Here is a 20,844-nt window from a genome sequence, read left to right as displayed (position 1 = left end):
GTCTTATCCAGTTTCTTCCACTTTATTTAACCTATCTATTACTTTTTTGAGCTTACACATCTTTCCTCATATACTCATTCTCCATTTTTTAAGGTATTTTCACATGAAGATATAATAATAATAATAAACTTTATTGTATTTATTTTGTAAAAGGGGAACTTAAGATATACAAGTTAGTTTAGCTGTTTACATACTTTAGCAAAGAAATAAAAATGTTTACAAACTTCCATATGACTGATATCTGAACTTCCAGAACTCTACAAGATACAAAAAAAATGTATTACCATTCTAATACAATTAGGAATAATACCACAAAAGGTGTTTGATTTATTAATATCTAAATTAGTATATTTATGAAGAAATAATAGATGGTATTTGTTATATTTTAGATGTAAAATGAATGATTTAGCATGGTAATTTGTTTCATTTAAAAGATGCAATGATGGAGACCAGGGTAGGGACAAGTCACAGCTTAACGAAATACCAAGCATTAACCTTTCCTGTAGTAATGGTATATTAATATAAGTCTACAATATCTGCTGAACAACTCTTAATCAATTCAGAGCATGCCAAGTGTAGTCTTATCCTTTAGATTTACAGTAATAGAATTTAAAAATTTTAGGTGAGCCACACATAAGACAGTGTCCTTATTTTTGAAAAAATCAGCAACAATAAGTATAAGAAAACACAATAATATTATACTAGGGTAGATATACCAGTTGTGGCCAAAGCAAGTGAAGTTTTCCAGAAAATTATGTGCCAAATAATATTGCTTTGGACTTTTTTGTTAAAGTTGAAAGTAAATAAAACCATAAATTTCAGTTTTTCTTTATGATAAATCAGGATTTATTTATGAACTTTCACAAAATGTAATTATCAATCTCAAATATAAAAGTCAAAATGTACAGGTTCTGGCCTACATAATATCAGTTTTGGCCATATCTATTACAAGTTATTTCACTCTGTATTTCATGGTACAAAACAGGCACCTCTGGAGTTCTTAGAGACGGGTGGTTGTATATTTTCTACAATGGTCATGTTCATAGTACTGTACCATATATAATCAATTTTTTCAGGCTACTTTCAGTTGGTAGGTCCACTTGTTTCCATCATGGACACTTTTGCCCTTGATTCACTGAGACGGACAATATTTCCAGGAAAGTATTCACCTTCATACCATACAATGACAAAATCATTCTTACTGAGAAAATGAAGCTTGTAGGCCTACTAGAGTGAGTTGGAGTTGTGTCAGTGTCTCCATTCTCAGAATCTAAGTCCATATCAATGCTAGAATTTGTTTTTGCTTCACTGGTTATTTGTCTTTTTCTCTGTTGTTTTCTACTAATTTTAGGCTTGAACTTCTTTGTTTTCTTCTCAGTTTCTTGTGCCTCTATAAGCCAGACCCACTTATCAGCAGTTATGACACATGATGTTGAATGTTTTGTATTTGTCCATCTAACTACATCTCTCAAAACTTCTGCTGAAGTTTGAGGAGATTGCTGTCTTGTTTGTGAACTGCTTAGGGACTGTGTAGGACTGATGATAACTGAAAGCTTGCTAGTACTGGGAGTGGGAGTTGAGTCAGGACCAGAGCTGAGAGGTGTACTTGTATTAACAGCAATAGGTGTAGTAGAAACTTTGCTAGTACTGGAAGTGGAAATATTGGTCGGAGTAGAAGAGTTTGAAACTTCTAGGCCTACTTGTGAAATTGGAGTCTTCCCTGCTTCACCATCTTCCAAGAACTTTTCCCAAACATCATATAACATACACACAGATTGTTCATAACACCAGTCACCTCCTCATTCTCTACAAATTTTGAATTGTTCCAATAATTCTGGATCTATTTTAGTTTCAAGGTATTCCAAATGGCTAAGCTGTTTCTCAGAGTTTATTTTCATTGTTGCTGCTGTTGATTGAACTGATGTGTACTTTGAAGGTAGCTTTGAATAGTCAACTGCATCAGGAGAGAATGGGTAAAGGCCACAAACTTGGAATCCTGTCTTCACATTATCAGGAAAGGCTTTATTTTCAATAAGTTCAGCAAGTGCTGGCATGATGTTGAACTTTGTTATTTCTGCATTGTTATGTTTATAATGCCAGGTTCTTACATATCATTTCCAGTCTTCTTTATTGATTTGAAAACAGTGACGCCAAGGGGCTGAAGCACATGGGTGGTGTTTGGGTACAAGCACACTACAATGATCTTTTTTTCCACAGCAGAATCGACTTAAATCTAAAGACATATGGGAAGAATGCTCATCTAGAAATACAATAACAGGTAGGGAACATTGCTTTCTGTTAAGAATGGGAAAAAGACATTTGCAAAATACTCATAAAAACTTTCAGCAGTCATCCAGCCTTTCTCAGTTACCTATGCCCCAATAAGAGGAGCCTTTTTAACAATAATGTTTGGGACCCTTTCATACTTAAACACAGTAAGGGGAGGAGCGCATTCCCCACTGGCATTTACAGTAATTAATGTAGTCACATTTACTTTCTCTAAACTCTTAGCAATGTCATAAACGGGTTTTCCTTTTTCAGCAAGAACTAAAGTGTCTTTGGGACATAAAAAGAAACTAGTCTCATCCAAGTTAAAAACACACCATGGATCACTCAAAATGGATATATCATCATTTAAGTGCTCTTCAACTTCTTTAAACCAATTTCAAATGTTTTGCTCTGTTATGGATCCTCTTGATTTACTCAAATACTCACTGCGTTTTTGACTGACAGTAGGATTTTTTCTTAAAAATGCATCAAGCCACTTCTTCCTGGTTTGTTGTCAATAAATGGTGTTTCCAAGTTATTCTTTTCGACATAATGTTCCACAGCACTAGGTAGGATTTCTTTGGTAACTGGATAACCAAGTCTTGCTGATTCAACAATCCAATCAGAAAATGCTTTTTCTATAACATCCAAAAATGATTGAGGTTTTGTATGACCAGATGTTACAGGTGCATGTCCACTGAGTTTATGGCAAAGAGTAGTCCTTGGTACTTTGTAGGTGATACTTGCTTTATTCATAGACATTCCATCTTTCCCAGCTTTTATTGTACTTTGTACTTTACTTGGGGAATACTGAAAAAGCAGATTTTTCACTTTCGATTCTCTGATGTTTGTCTGCTGAACTTGTTTTACATGTGCCATGACAGCATTGGTTATCTAAAAGAAGAGAGACACAGACTGTCTTTAGTACTTTTGATTTTACATAAAATAACTAGGCCTAAAAGTGCTTTAGCATTGTCAATCTTAATAAATATTTATATTTATAAAGCACTGTAAAGGAACTAAAATGCTCTTGTTCAGAAATGGTGCATTTTTGGCCAACTTACTGGCTGCAACTAGAAAACTTGTCAATTTAATGTACCACTTTTGGCCACCTTATGGTTGTCAAAGAAACTGAAAAACTATCAAATGCAGACATGCAAGAATTAAATTAAATATAATTTAGAATCTTTTAGATATAAAATTTAAAAAACTAACTAAAGGATTTATTTAAAAAAGTTAGATTCACTTACCTGTGTCTGTTACCAAAATCTGTAAAGAATAGCTTCCTTCTGAAGGAACTGCACAAAAGTGGCAATCATTATGAGAAGCTGAAATTTTTCTTGATCAATCAGAAAATATTTTCTTCTAAACCATCACAGTGAACAACAAAAGTTCTTTTTATGGACAAACAAAACTTACTAATAATAAATGTGAAGACTAACATTACATGTTTTCAGCCAGTTTATTGTACTCTGGTACAGTACATAAGGTGTTACAGCAAGAGTCATATCATTCAGATGCTCATTTGTTATTCTGAATCTGAGCTATGATTTTAAAAATTTCCTTGCCAGATAGCCACTTCCACAAAGGTAAGTTGATGCAAAAGCAGTTTATTCAGAAAGAGTTCTTTGTTTCTCTGAAGTTTAAGACTGAGTTTATTCATTTTGATTGGTTGTCAGATTTATCCTTTCTTACTGATATAACAGTCATGATTATTAAGTTCTTCATAAGTTTCATTTCTGGATTCTTCAAACAGTTTTATCTCTGGAAGAAGCTTGGCAAATTATTGTAGGACTTTTCCCTTACTAAGCCATCTAACTTCAGAATATAACATTAAAGTTCTATACTCATCAAATTCATCAGTTAGTATTCTGAATAATCTGCTCTGAAGTGGTCTGGCTCAAAAAGAATTTAGAAATTTTAGAACAACTTTCATGACATGTTTATAATGCAACAGTTTTGTATTGTACATAATGCCTGTTGATGAATGATGCAGTGATAACGAAAAAAATTTGGAAACTTGGCATCATTCTTATATAATGTGATGAAGCCAACACTAAAACCAATCATGGCAGATGCTCTGTCGGTTGTTATGGACACAAGTTTTTGAAGGGTCAGATTAATTTTTTTAATGTAGTTTTTAATAAACTTGGTATATGTCCTTTCCACGTGTATTTCCTTGTAGTGGCAAAACTGAGAGTATATCTTATTTTACTGAGACCATTCTTATAAAAATATTTATTTGAGTAATGCAGATGTCTGTTGATTCATCACATTATAAACTTCAAAAAATGCATTTTTCTAAATCTTATCTTTTTTCGTAATTTGATACTTTCAGACATTGCTTCTATTCTACGAGTGACTGAATTTCTTGATAATTGAACATCTTCGATAGCTGATATAGTTTCCTTCTTATTTTTAAATTCTTGAAACAGTGTTTCTGATGCAGCAAGCATTGCTTCTTTAATTATGTTGTCATTGTCAAAAGGTTTTTCGTTCATTACAAGTATATGCGCAATCTTAAATGAAGCAATTGTAGCAGCTCTCGATTTAGTCATGGACTTAGTAAATATAGACTGTTGGGCAACTAATGTGGTTTCAATTCTTTCATTTGAGATTTTCTTAAACTGCTGTTATATATATATATATAATTTTTAAAACTATTTTATTTGTAATAAAAGTGATGAATCTGAATATGCAAGCTGCGAACCACATTAAAACGGTACACGAGCAACACGTTGCTCATGAGCTATGGATTGGGCACTGCAGCTTTAGATACTTTTGCAAGTTGAAAATTGTAAACTTTTCATTGTAAGTTATTCTCGGGTAGTTGCAATAAGAAAAGCCAAAAATTAAATAATGATTTGACATAACGGCAACATAAAGGTCTTCCAAATTTGTAAAGTATAACTCAAGATACAGATCATTCTAATTTAAAAATACATTTAATAAAATAAACTTGGATTAAAAGTTTTTTAATTTATTTGATATTCTGAGTAGATCTTGTATAATAATGTTTACAATGGTAACTAAATTTTTTGTCAAAAGAAAATGTAATGCCTAAATATTTAGCAGTAGAAGATATCAGTAACTCCTGGTTTTGAATAAAGAATATATTGAAAGACTTCAAATGATTACCATGATGAAAACTCATGATTTTAGTCTTAGTAGTGTTGATAAACAAATAATTTTGTTTACAATAATCCAAAAAGTCATTAAACTTAGATTGTAAAGCTGACTTAGAGTCAGCAAAAATTATATCATCATTCGCATGTATCAAACTATGAGAAGAAATATCTTTTATACAAATACTGGGATAAGTGTCAGAAAAGCAATCACCTGAATCATTAATATAACAACTAAACAAATAAGGACTCGAGATCTCACAGTAAACCTTTCTCAACTCTGATAAAATGACCATTATTAAAAGAATCTTCAATATAAAACATATTATGGGAGAATAATAAGGTAAGAACTGTAATAAAACAAGGGGGTATTCCATAATACGTAAGTTTCCTTCAAAGTAAGTCGAGATCTATCTGCTTTTGTTGGATCGATCAGAGCTGCACATAACTTCTGTCACTTCCTACTGAGAATTAATTCTACAGTACAATCCAAAATATATATCTTATTCCTCTGCCAGAAACAAAAGCACCTTGAAATCTGAAATTAATTTCCTTTTTTTTTTTTGCATTCACAAATTAAACTATTTTGTCAAAATCATTGAAAATAACTTTCTAATTGTATTTAATAGAGCTATTGGACAATAGTTGAAAGGATCCAAAAACACTGCCCTTGTTGTAAATTGATTTCAACACAATTGTTCCTAGTGTGGCTGCCACCAGAGATTCAGAAGACTGATTGGCAACACTATTTTTAACTGGAGTTGGTTGGCAACACTTTGTTTGTTTACAGCGCACAAAAATTCTTTGTCTTGTCCATGTGTGGCCTGAGAGAGTGGATGTACAATATGGTTGCTCTAATCATGTATAATAGAGTTTTGTTTGTTACAGTTCATGTAGTAGTGAAATTTGATTTAAATTTGGATCTCATGGATGTGTTGGCATTTGACTACCTAATGTTAGTCTTTGAAAGAAGATTGGTACCAAAGGCCAAATCTTGAAAACTTACTGGACTTTCTAAAAGTCATTAATATGTACAAAGAGATTTAACTATTTATTTATGTTTGTTTTATATATATTGTTGTTTGTTCATTTTTATTGCTGTATATTTTTTGTTGTTATTTTATAATATAGATATATATATGTCTAGCTTAATTTATATATATGAATTCACCATATGTCGTGGTGCAGCCTGGCCTGTGTGGCCCTTGTGCCAAAAACAGCAACTGACCGACCAACCATTGAAATCCTAAATCCAACACAACAGAGTATGGCTGTATATTTACACTTATCATTTCTCCAATTAAATAATGAACTTCTTTGGATCATTTATCATTTATATCCCACAATTTTTTCTTCTCTATTAATTGAGTTAAAGTATTGGGTTGTTCGGAAAGTAATTTTGTTTTTTCCATAGAAAAATAAACACAATATTCTTATAATAAATAAATATTTTATTGAATTATATGTATTGACCATTTTGGTCAAATACCTGTTGTCATTGTTTCTGGTAGTAGCATGATTTCACATTCATAAAAATTTTGATCGTTGTTTACAAAAAACTGATCCAAGTGATTTTTGACATTGTCATTTCAAGTAAATGTCTTACAGTTAAAAAAACATTTGTATAGACCGGAACAAGTAATAATCCGAGTGCTCTTGATCTGGCGAATATGGTTGGTGCGATAACACATCCCATCTAAGCTGTAATGGTTTCTGACGAGTTACCAAACTTGTGTGAAATTTGGCATTATCGTGGTAAAATGCTACACTTTGTTTGTTGATCAATTCTGGCCTTTTTTGTTTGATGATATTACTCAATTTGTTTACTCGATGGCAGTACACGTTTTGAATCAATTGTTAAATTGTCTGGTAAAAGCTAAAAAAATTGCTTTAAAATCCCGCCATAGAGAGCATCTCTCTTTAATAACATATTGAGCTTTGAAACGAAACCAATTCGTTTTAAGTAATAATAAACGGTTCAATTTAACAGATTTCATCTCGTAGTGATTTCACGTGTTATATGGCAGATTGCTTCAATCGGTACCTTTATTTTGTTGTCGTTGGCTTCAAACGGCCATCCAGAATGTGGTGTATCTTCGATATTAAAATTGCCAGAATGCAATTTTGTAAACCAGTTTTGGCACTGTCTTTCTCTCAACACATCTTCTCCAAACATGTACCACAATTTTTTTCTTGTTTGCACAGCATTTTGATTTTTTAGTTATAAAAAAGCAAAATATGCCGAAAATGATGCTTTCGATTTTCCATATTTGATGGGTCGCTGAAAAAAAAAATTATACGGAATCAAACAAAATTTCTTACAAATAAGCCTTAAAATGTCAGCTGTCGAAGTATATAATGAAAATGTGGTTTAAAATAAAATTGGCTGGTAAAAATACGTCTAATTCCTCTAGTAATAAAAAAGCGAAATTACTTTCCGAACAACCCAGTAGCTTGTCTTTGGATATGAGTTTCCATTGTTACTGATAAACATCTAGCTTCTTTGGTTCAGAACTTTATCTTTTTCATTTTTCCAGTTTCTTTTAAAAAGTTTTCATGATGATATTTATTGAGATGATTTATCAGGTTTGTGGTGGTAAAAGTTTTCGCAATTTTTCCACCTCAATATAAAAGCCTGGCACAAATTGCATTTGGAAAACTTCTTGTTTTTATCTTTATTAAAAAAATTTTTCAAGCAATACTGGAAGCCAAGAGGGGTTTGAATTTGGCTATTAAAAAGTTTTTCCAAAATAATAATTTATTATAATCTATTATTTTAATTTAATACATGAATCTTAAAAAGAAAAAAAATAGCTTCATATTAAAATTTAGCTTTTTAACAAACTGTTATAAAATTATTTTTATCGTATGAAATTGTATTCTCAATAAAAATATAAATGATTTTATACGATAATAATCATAGTATTATTTAACTTTAACAATAAATTATTAACACTAATCGGCTGATTAATCGGTAATCAGCCATTTTCCTTATTGGTGCATCCTTAGTTTTTACAACAGCTAAAAATAATCATATTGCAGTATTAAACTACACAAGTATTTTATGGACACTTTGTGTATATTGTTTTACATGATATATTTTCTTTCTTATATTTAACTTCTGACAAATTTAAAAATCTCTCTTGTGCTTGAGTTCCTCTCTGTGAATTGATATTTTTCATTTGATCTTTTATTATATAAAAATAATGAAATGAGAAATGTGTTATCCAAAATTACATACTGTATTTTTGTGGAATGACTGGCATGCTGGTCTATCTGCAGGAGACCGCAAAATCAGATATTTCTGTATGGTAAAAACTGGCATGCCGGTTTATCCCGGAGAATGCCAGCATGCTGGTTTAAGTGAGGTTATAGATCTTTCCCTAGAGGGCATGTTAAAAAAATGTACAAATTTTTATTCTAAAACTGTGAAATTGTCAGCATTAAATCAAAACTATGATTATATGTTTAATTTCTTCATTTTGTCTTCCTTCTAATGACATATAATACTTGTGGAATTCCTTAAGTGCTTTTTTGTGTGTGTGTATATTATTGTTATTTGATTCAAAAATGCAAAAATAAACACATTAAATTTAAGAAACTCGCTGTAAATTATCTCAGCATACACCAATTAACATCAGCTTTGTGTGAAATTTGATAGTGAAGAGTAGATGGTCAGTATAGCCCACACTGACTGACTACTACTATCCACTACCACCACTATCATCACTACCAGTAAGTCATTAATTGTTTTATTATTTTATAAACAAAAAAGCGCTTCCTGATTTTAAGTCAGTCAAATTACAATTAACAACTAGTTTTGTTAGATCTGATTAATTTTATATTTTAGTTGCAGTTTAACTGGCATGCCAGTAATCCTGAGGTCTCTGGCATGCTAATCTGCCCTGTTTATATGCAGCATGCCGGTCATTCTGTGAAAATATGGTAATAGAATAATTCTGCATGAAAATTTTAATGGTTTTATATTTAATTAATGTCTACTTTGTCCCCAATTTTTTGTATGTTTTTGGTGATTAAAGTAAGTTATAGAAATGTAATCAATATCTGTGTTGGACCAGAATAAGTTTTAATAGTAAAATTAAAAACATTTTTGAGCCCCATTCTTCATTTCAGGAATCGAGATGGCTCAAATAGTGACAAAAACAGCTGTTAGAACTTGTGGATTTTCCTACAGTGGCAAATTATTGATGTACACTACAGATAAATCTATGGGAAAGCCATGTGAAATTAAAATTGTTGATATTTTTGATGAAAGCGACATTTCAGGTAAGTCATATGAAATTTAAAATGATGTAATAAAACGATTATAAGATTATATTATCATTGGAATTAGAATGTATAAGATCTTTAGACAGTGATGATTTTTACAAACAGAATTAGCATGATAATGTTAAAAATACTTATGTCAGAATGATCATAAACTATGATTCTGAGTAAATCACCAACTGTTAGATCTTGTATACAAATTTGCTAAGCAAGATACACAATACAGTAGAACCTCGATTATCCGGATTGTTAAAAATAAACAAAAATTGTACGAATTTGCTGATTTGCCCTTGGTGAATTGCGACACTGTTTATGTACGTACTGTACGTGATGGAATGCATGGAACAAAATTTTGAAAAGACCATTAGTAAATTCCAGTAACAGTAGAAAGTGGTATAGGAGACATTGCGGAAACAATAGCACAAATTTCAATATGTGCTGAATGTGACGAAGAAGATGTAACCGAGTGGTTAAATTGCGATGCGAACGATCCTGGATTCCAAATTTTGAATGATCAGGAAATAATTAAAGAAATATCTGCCTCAGATGAACGAGATCGAGAAGACAAAGAGATTTGCAAAGTAAGAGATATTGGTCCTTAGATGTTGCCATGAAGTGGTTTGAGAGCTAAGAAGAGTGTAACTCGGGACAACTTATATGTGTTAAAAGTATTCGCGATTTAGCAGCTTCAAAAAGAACAGCTAGCTTTACTGGTAAACAAAAATCGTTAATTGAATTTCTTAATAAAAAATAATTTAATATTGAAGCTATATGTAAATCTAGACAAATAAAAATTATTCATAATATATGCACTGTCAATTATTATTATTTTTGATTATCCGGATTTTTCCTTATCCGGACTACCTTCATCCCCAATTAGTCCAGATAATAGAGGTTCTACTGTATTTTGGATATTATTCATGTTTTTGGTTTTTTTTAACTTATTAAATTAAATTTCAAAATAAATAATTCAAAAGTTTAGAAATTTTAAATGATAAAGAAAATTGTCAATAGTCCATATTTTAATTTCAATAATTTATTTAAATATACAAATACAAACATCTACCAAAACCTGACGCTTAGCAAATAGACACGTACAATTGCTGTAAATAATTGGGCTATATTTTGGAAATAATAATTATGAATTACAAATAAATTTGGCACCAGAGGGAAGCGTTAGGGGCCATCTCGTATTAAATTTAATAAATATCATATTTATGTATTTAATTTAGAATAAACTGGAAGAAAAGAATCGGCCCGAAGCTGGACTCAACCTGCAACTCCCGCTTACCGTGCAGACACGTTGCCAGTTACACTACCCAGACCTTTGGCCCAATCTCCTCTTCCAGTATATATAAGCCTAATAAAGAATCAACAGTTAATATTAACCATCGATTCTTTTCTTCCAGTTTATTCTAAATTAATTAATTAAATATGATAATTATTATCATCGGGTTTCGGTAGATGTTTGTACAGTAGAGCGTCGATAAGTGGAACCAATTGGGGACTGGGGTCCTTCCAGTTAATGATTTGTTCCAGTTTCCGACTTTGTACAAAAAAAATACATTAACCTGTCCGATGTTCAAATTTTTCTCCGTTGCGTATTGCTTCCTGTTGAATTTTTCTCCGTTGCGTGTCGCTTCGTGTTGAATTTTCGTCGATTTTAAGCCTAACGAAAATTTTTATAATAATCATCGAAGCTATCGTATCGTTAAAAATTATTTCTTCATTTTGTACAAACAAAATAAATATATTAAAGAATATAAAAAACATGAAAATTATACTTTAGAAGTAAATTTAGTATCAAAAACATTCGATTCAGCACGACACAGTCCGACTGAAAATCGTTCCACTTTCCGGCCATTCCACTTACCGACGTTCCACTTATCGACGCTCTACTGTATTTGTATATCTATGCCTTGCTGGGTATGCAATGGCCGACCGAGTGCCACGAGTGGATGTTACTGGCTGTGAGGGCGCAGGTGTGTCTCCAGTCAGCAACGTATTAACTGTCAATGGTTATACATTAGGCTTATATATACTGGAAGAGGAGATTGGACCGAAGGTCTGGGTAGTGTAACTGGCAACGTGTCTGCACGGTAAGCGGGAGTTGCGTGTTCGAGTCCTGCTTCTGGCCGATTCTTTTCTTTCAGTTTATTCTAAATTAAATACATAAATATGATAATTATTAAATTTAATACGAGATGGCCTCTAACACTTCCTTCTGGTGCCAAATTTATTTGTAATTCATAATTATTATTTCCAAAATATACACCGGTTACTTACGGCAATTGTGGGTGTCTATTTAATTTATTTAAATAACTAACTGATATATTTCTCAAATGATTTAGTGGCATTCTAAAAATATTAGAGATTAAATAAATAATAATGAATTTAGGAGTTATAAAAATTCATATTTTCAAAAGCATTGAACTTGATGTTAAGAATTAGTTTTCTTGTATAAATTTGAAAATGAATTGAAAACAATTCAGGTTAACATTAACATTGAGATCCTGGCTTAACCAAATAAATCCTTATATTCCACCTGAGAATATAAGGATTTATTTGGTTAAGCCAGGATCTTAATGTTATTTTTATCAAGTTGATCCATTTTCTAAAATCAGAAATATGTATTATTACTATACTATTCTATAAATATTAATTTTATAACTATTTAAAATTTAATAATTAACTACTCAAAAACTTGTAGTTTTAATTTAAGAACTTCTTGAAGATGTTTTATTTCATATCTTAAAAATTACAATAATAATAAATGCTGATGATTATATTATGAACTGGTTTTTTTGTTTTAGAAAATAATTGTGTTACCAGTTTTAACATTCTTGGGCCTAAAGTAACGAGTGCTCTTTGGGGACCTCTGGACCAGACTTTAATAACAGGTCACGACGACGGAGAGCTGGCACTGTGGGACATTAAAGTATGCTCTGTGCTAAGATTTTTTTATGACTAAATGCGTAATTATTTCCATTTATTACAGACATTTATAATTTACGTTTGTAATAATTCCAGACTCGGAGTAAAATAAAATCTGTGTACGAACACAGGGGAACGATTAACGACATTCAGTATAATAAAGATCAGACAATGTTCATAACCGCTTCTAAAGATCATACAGCAAAGGTTTGTTCATTTTTTATTTAATTTTATTATAAAATGTAAATGAATTGAAAGAATATATGTGCCTGGTTGGAGTAGCCGGAAGAAAATTTTATTCATGGCTGCAGTGTATTTCAAGCAAGTATCTATTCCCATTTTGAATCTACTTATACGAATATGTAGCTGTAAGATTTTTTAAAATATATTTTTTCTTTAAGAATTTGTTTTGTTTATTTTGCAATATTTGTCTCAACATAACAGGTTTACTTATTTATATACATTATAAAAAAATTGTTTGACATTTAAAATGAAAATAATAAAAATACAAATTGAAGAATGAATCATTTTTATTTCAGTTGCATAAACTGTTCGTGTGTAATTATTATTTTGTAGTTTTGAAATATTGTATTTATCTATACTTGAAAAATAGTTGCTATCAAATTTTCATTTGTATGTATGTAGAAAAAATTAGTAAATAATTAAGATTTTTAAAATTTACTATTGTAGTAAGGTTTTAAATTTAAAATTCTTAAAAGTAAATATAGTTATTACTTGTTTTAAGAAATAAAACATTCTCATTTTGAATTGTTAATTTTTATTATAAGAGTAAATGCATTCATAACTTATTTTAAGAGTTGTTCTAATAGAAAAGATTCTTTTATTGGGTTCTAAAATAGCAAACAACCGCAGACACTTTTATTTTCATTTTCTTTTGTGAATTGTGTAAATTGTTAGTTATATTTTTTAAAATTTTTCTTATTTTTCTCTATGGAATCATTTTTATGTAGCATATGAAATAATAGCATTTTCTGTAATGTTTGTTAAAACATTTTATAAAGCAGATAACTTGATGTCATTTATGTAAGCAGTTGTTTTTGAAAACAAAACTGCTTACACAAATGGCAATGTGTTAACCCTTTTAAACTCATGATGTTTCATTATTCATTGTTTGACAACTGTCATTGCAAAATTAATAACTCAAGGTCATTCCATTTATATCATTTAATAATTAGCAAACAATCCAGCTATCATCGTACACATACGAAAAAATTTATGTATATATGTTACTTTTCGTTGTTTACAATAGTAAAGTTTCATTTTGCTAGCATAAAAAAATCTCTCTCAAAAAAAATATGTAAAAAATGACAGTTTGAATATTATTAATAATTTTTTATTAATTAAAAAAAATTATAGATAGAATTTTTCGATTATATAATTCATTTCTGTGAGTAAACCTACACAAACAGCCATTTTGTTCTGTACATTTTGATCAAAACAAACAGTTTTTTGACACAAAAACATTTCCTGCCTCGAAAAATTACAAATACTTAAAAATAAAATGCCATTTGGTAGTAAATATGTGAAAAACGTGTGCAGAATAACGTACAGTAGTGTAGTGCCCTTTATGAATGGAATGTTTTATAAAAATCGTAAATTCTCAAATTGACAATAAATCGTGAAGTGATTGTTGTCATTAATTACTCGCTTGACGATATATTGACAAATGATTGCAAAAGGGTTAAAAAGGAAACTAAATTAGTAATGACCCTTTTAATTTTCATTGATTTTGTTTTCAAAACAATGCTTTATTAAATTTATCTATAATCTTTAATGACATGTTAGAATATTTAAATCAATAATTTAATCTTTTATTGGGGTTATATTCAATTTAGCAAAAAAAAATACAGGGTTAGCAAGAAATAAGTTTCCTACTTTAGAGAGCTCTGGAGTGTGTTCTACTGCTCAAAATGAGACAAAATTTGGACTACAGATAATTCAAATGATGCACTTGACATTCCTTAAATAAAAAAATAGTACAAAAATCCATTGTTAGGTAGTACTGGAGCACACAGAAATACTGAATGTGTGCGCACATATAAATGTTGAATATGTAGCACTGAAACTGTTCAACATGTCCTCCTTCATTTTGAACAATGTGCTCTAATTGCAAAACCATACTAAGACAGCTTAATGCAGTGAGTTTGCTGGAATATCCAGAACATGGCACTGAATGCTGTCCTTCAGATCTGACACAGATGCAGGTCTTCTTTTAACATTAGTTAAAACTAATTTTAGCTACATAAATATGTTTGGGGGAAATAAATAAAGTTATGTGTAGTGATTCAGGGAAGTTGCCTAACATTTTGCTTATGAAGGAAATTATAGCGATAATTTGGATTTTGGAGGCCTCTAATGAAAATATCATATTCTTGAGTATGTTTTTCAAATTAAACTTTGGAGTATATGAAAAATAATTTTATACTGTGTTTGCAATGACGACTTCTTCACTGTTTGGCATTTTAGGCATCTCACCCCAAGTATCCGGGTGAGATGCCAAATGCCATTAGGGTAAGATAACAAATATAATTGCATAAAATTAATTTTCGAATATCTTAACCAAATTTAATTTATTGCATATGTAGTACAAAGTACAGTACTTCATAGTAAGTATAACAGCACAGTATAAGTATTGTTAAATTTCCATCCATTCTAATGTGCTCTATAGCTAGCTTGAAAGCGCTTTTTAGTCCAAAAACCTTTTTGAGAAGTCCTTACATAATTTCTATGCATATCCTGCAATAAAACAAGAAAACAAAAATTTATTTAAAATAGGCATATTGGAATTCAATTAACAAAAAATAGGCATGTTACTCCAAGAAAAATGTGGCACCTTTCCCATTTGTCGGGGTAAGATGCCTAGCGGAGTCACGTGTTCTAGTGTGTCCGATCGGGATTGGCGGTAGCTGACAATGGAAACTTTAGAACCTTAACTACATCACACATTAATTGTTTTTTGCAATTTTTAATAAATTCTACTTTAACTTTTAGTTTTAAAATGACTCTAGAAACATTTTACAACAAAAACTTCGTTCTTATCTTGCTTTTATTCTTCTCAGATGTAGAAAATGAGGTAATGGTAGCCAGCTACAGTTTTCCGCATTCAATATTGGCCCAACGATTCATCATACAAACACATGACAATATCTGACGTCACCGTTTGAAAATATCAAAAATTAAGCATCTTCCCCCGCTTACCATTTTACATCGAATCACTCTATATGTTGCAGTCAAAACCAGTTTTTAGTTAGAACGTGTTTTAACTAGTTGAAACTAGTTTATACTGGATGTCTTTGTTAAAACCTGTTTTGTCTAGTTAAAACTAGAATTTGAGTTAAAACTATAACCCCTATAACTGATCTAATTTTGATAATATATATGTTACAGTCAAAACCCGTTTTTAGTTAGAACGCGTTTTAACTAGTTGAAACTAGTTTATACTGGATGTCTTTGTTAAAACCCGTTTTGTCTAGTTAAAACTAGTTTTAACTCAAATTCATTTTTGACTAACAGTAAATTCTAGTTTTAACTAGACAAAACAGGTTTTAACAAAGACATCCAGTATAAACTAGTTTCAACTAGTTAAAACGCGTTCTAACTAAAAATGGGTTTTGACTGTAACATATATATTATCAAAATTAGATCAGTTATAGGGGACTTCAAAAATACAGAATTTTGAAATTAACTTGTTAATTGGATTGTTCTTGTACATGGATGGTGATATGGAGCATAAATGCATGTGTTGTAATATAAATATAAAAGCAAGAGATTGGTTTTTAATGTACCGGTACCACTGTTTACACTGAACTATGGTTTCCATTTAAATGTGTAACTAATAATTAAAATATAATTTTTTCTACATTTCTATTTGATCAGTGCCACTGAAAATCATCAAGTGTTTCACAGGTTGCTGACCCGTTTTAACCCGTCGTCGCGCGCGTGCGCAGTTAAATCGAAATCACGCGCGCTCGGTCAATTCGGCACCAATTTAAAAAATTAATTAATAAAAATTTAGCGTCGAAAAACGAATATTTTTACTTTAATTCAGTTTATTAATATGTTTGTAATCGAATTCAGTCAAAAAAGTTTTAATTTCATCATAATTTATTGATGATTTTAATTTTTTAATATTAGAAGGTAATTAGCATAAATTACGTGTTTCATCTTTGCTCTCGTTCAAGTTTATTGCTCTAGACACGCGCCGATGTTTGTTTTTACTTCTACTGGTGATTAGGCTTTTATTTCAACCTCGTCCGTTTTGGTTACAGAAGATGGGGAGACGGGCGTCACGTGATCGCTTACCTCACATTTTATCACAGAAATTACCTTACCTTGAAAGTTTTATTTTTTTTCTCGATTTTAATTATTACTATCTATCTTTTTTTTGATGGATTCTCATACTTATATGTGTTATGAAGTTGCAGATATTTTTTTTATTAAGTTTTACACATTTATGTTTTTTTCTTAGATTTTTATATATAAAATATACGAAAATTCAAATATTTATTAAAAGTTATCAGAAATGCTAAACTGTAAGTACGGTGTGTTTTACAATACTATTGCGAACAGATATCGTCAATTATTTTGTAAACATATTTATAATTTTAATTTTTATAAATTATTTAAATTGATGCGACGCGATGCGCTCAGAATCAATTAATTACTGTCGTGCGTTACTTAAGACGGCGGTGGGACTCGATTCAATTACTTCTTCGTTTCAGATGTTAGTGTGTGTTATTTTAATATAATATTAAATAGTGTATGTTTATTATAATTAATAAATCTATATAGGAATAATAGGCTATATATTAATTACTGACTGTATTTAAAAAATAAAAAACGAAACAAAAATATAATAGAAAAAAAAATGTTTATACAATACCAAAATGTTTTTTACATCTATTCTACTTTTAATACAAGATTTATATAAATAATAATTAAGATAAACAGCATAAATTGGTAATACAAAAAAAATTATATTATATATTATTTATTTAGAAATGAATAATATTTAAATGTATATTATTCATTTATACATTTTACATTATACAATGCTAAAACTTTATGTACATCTTGTATTGCAAGAATTATAATTAGAGTGTGCAAAAAAGTTAATTTTTTTATTTTCTAGGTTAGGCATAAGGAGTTGCTTTCACTGATTTAGCAGACAGGACCTTTTGGATGCAATATCCAACAAATGAACAACTTTTATTGATATATATATCAATAATTGTTCATTTGTTGGATACTCTATCCAAAAGGTCCTGTTTGCAAGTCCGTGAAAGCAACCCCTTATGCCTAACCCAGAAAATAAAAAAAATACAGAAAAATAGGTAATATAAAAAATGAATACGTTCATATAGTGTTAACTTTCTAATTGTGTTCTTCCACTCAGGGAAATGTTGTGATGGTGTCATAAAACTTTATAAAATAATTAAAAAATACCATTGTAAGAAATTAAATTATTTCCGGTCAAATTTCAGTTTATTAGAAGTAATTCACTTTGAAATAATGCGATTATAAACAAAGAAGCGCGCGCGCGCCGCCGCTGCGGCTATTTTTAGTAACAACGACTGGCGGGAAATTTCAAACTTGAAATCCGAGATAACGTGCGCCATAGTGCCGATTTGACATCAATAATTAATTAAAAATAATGGAATGCTTTAAGCAAAAAATGAATTGCACATCGTAAAATTGAAGAAAAATTAGACAGGTAATAATTTTTTCAGATTTTTCGGACAATTAGAATTTTTACATGAACTAATTAAAAATCGATTGGTGCCGAATCGGCACTAGGCGCGTGACAACGGGTTAAAGGAAAGTTGTTTGTTTAGTTTTGCATATGAAAATAAAAACTGTTAACAAAATTCTACACCTTATTTTTCCAAGTAAAAAGAATTCAGTTTGTTTTTTTGAGATTTACTTAATTATACTTTAAAATGTTACACCTGTTTCAAACTAAAATAAACTTTGTCATTTGGCATTAAACAACATTATAGGAAAAAAATTAAAACTATATTTTATAGCAATTTAAATATTAAATATAATTAAGCAATATTTACTTAATGTAATGGCAACAACATGAAACAAAAAATGTAATTTCTCTATTCTTTTTATAGTTATTTGATACGGCCACGATGGAATTAATGAAAGTTTATAAAACGGAACGTCCTGTTAATTCTGCAGCAATTTCTCCCATTCGAGATCATGTGAGTTTTTCTTTTTTTTACAATTTATGTAAAATTTCATTCTTGTTCAATCTTTTATATAACTTTTAAAATTTAAATAATGCTTTTTATGATTTGTAAGCTTACAAAATTTTGGTTTATTAAAATTTGCAAAAGTTATATTTAATAATGTTAAAATTGAGAATGCTTACTGTATGTAAATATGTTTGACCATCCTTTTGAAACAAAATGGAGTCATGTAGAATTCAACATAATTTTGAAACTTAATGTTCTGTAGTCAAGCATTACATTTACATTTATCTCTTGCTTAATGCAGGATTTGATTAATGCACAAAATTAATCAAGACAGTCCCTTTATAAACATGACAGAAGTTTTAATTAAAGCAGCTTTAGCAGCCGTCATTTGCGAAGAAAAACATATCTATGTTAAGTAATAAGGCATTGGTGAATTTGCTGTTTTCATGCCAAGGGTAATTTCCAATAAAGATATATAGTATAATTGCCATAGTTGTAACTGAAATATAACACATTGCTGCTAATGCAATATTGTATTCTTTGTTTAGAAGCTTATTTTAAAATTTCACTTCACATTTTGTTTGCATAAAATCAAATTGAAATATCTGCAGATAAAATGCATACCAGGCATATTGTTCGAACTGTTTAAGTTTTGTAAAGGATATAATGCTGTACAAACAGCAAAAAATACTTAGTGTGTATGGGGGAAGATGCTCCAAAATGTAGGACTAATTAAATGTGGTTTTGAAAGTTTTGTACCAAAGGATACAAAACATACAGGGTGCCCAAAAGATGTTGAAGAGAAATTTTAGGAAGAAATTGTTAAAAATTGACAAATAACTCATGAATTTGGAAAAACTCTTGTATGACTGACATGATTATTGTGTTCCACATACATCAAGTGAGAAAAACAAACTGTATTGAGTGTAATTTTGTCTGAAGAAGGTAGGCAGCTCTAAGGTTTCATTTTATTTTTAAATTAGTTACTCATTTTTATCCTAGAAAACTTTTTTGCGGTTGACAAAATAAAAATATAAATATTTGTTCTAGCAGGTGATGATTGTTCGGTTGAGTACCAAGGTATTATTTGATTAATGAAGGGGTCGCCAAAGGGGTTGATGAAAAAATTGAAACTGAAAATTACAAATACAGTAGAGACTCGTAAATCGGAACCCCGGTAATCGGCACGATTTTCAGTTGGACCATGTCATGTTGAATTGAATGTTTTTGATACTAAATTTACTTCTAAAGTATAATTTTCATGTTTTTATATTCTTCAATATATTATTTTGTTTGTACAAAATGCAGAAATAATTTTTAACGATACGATAGCCTCGATTATTATTATAAAAATTTTCATTAGGCTTAAAATCGACGAAAATTTAACACGAAGCAACACGCAACGGAGAAAAATTTGAACATCGGACAGATTAATATATTTTTTTGTACATAATCCGTAATCGGAACAAATCCCTAATCTGAACAACCCCAGTCCCCAATTGATTCCGATTTTTGGTTCACTACTGTATAACTATACATATTATTGTGTTTTTGAATATTGTTTCAATGAATTTGATAGTACAGCATTTTGCAGATTTAGAAAATATCAATATTCCAGAATGGATTATGGTGCCGTTTTCCACTCAAATTCTCTTGAAAATGTCGACATCAACTTGCAAGATGAACTTATTGAATTATTAGCTGACCTTGAAGCAAAAATGCTTTTTAAAAATTAATTTGAGCAATTTCTGGACAAATAAATATAACACAAAAATACACAACTTTGTGATAGGATAAATCCTTTTTCTCTGGCATTTACAAGTTCATATATGGTTGAAGCTGGTTTCAGCCATGATAATTCCATCTTAGCCAAACAAAGAAATAAGTTGAATGTGGAACTTCGAGGTGATTTAAGACTCAAACTTACAAATTTTCAACCATGTGTTGCTAATCTAGCAAAGGATCATCAAGCTCATCTGTCTCACCGAGTTACAAAAGTTATTAAC

The 20,844-nt window shown here is 30.2% G+C and overlaps 1 protein-coding gene across 1 annotated transcript in view; it reads left to right on the top strand.

Moving 5' to 3' along the window:
* eIF3i (eukaryotic translation initiation factor 3 subunit i) overlaps nucleotides 1-20,844 on the top strand; it is a 43,482-nt gene that overhangs the window by 12,487 nt on the left and 10,151 nt on the right. The window contains exons 4-7 of the mRNA XM_067285363.1: nucleotides 9,528-9,680; nucleotides 12,494-12,618; nucleotides 12,711-12,821; nucleotides 18,755-18,844. Of these exons, the coding sequence (XP_067141464.1) occupies nucleotides 9,528-9,680; nucleotides 12,494-12,618; nucleotides 12,711-12,821; nucleotides 18,755-18,844 (479 nt within the window). The remainder of the gene's footprint in view (nucleotides 1-9,527; nucleotides 9,681-12,493; nucleotides 12,619-12,710; nucleotides 12,822-18,754; nucleotides 18,845-20,844) is intronic.

This window comes from Centruroides vittatus, unplaced genomic scaffold (assembly GCF_030686945.1).
Source record: "Centruroides vittatus isolate TY-2023 unplaced genomic scaffold, ASM3068694v2 scaffold_2520, whole genome shotgun sequence".
Classification (NCBI taxonomy): domain Eukaryota; kingdom Metazoa; phylum Arthropoda; class Arachnida; order Scorpiones; family Buthidae; genus Centruroides; species Centruroides vittatus.
The sequence above is the reverse complement of the archived record's forward strand: the minus strand, read 5'-3'. Positions and strand labels throughout refer to the sequence as shown.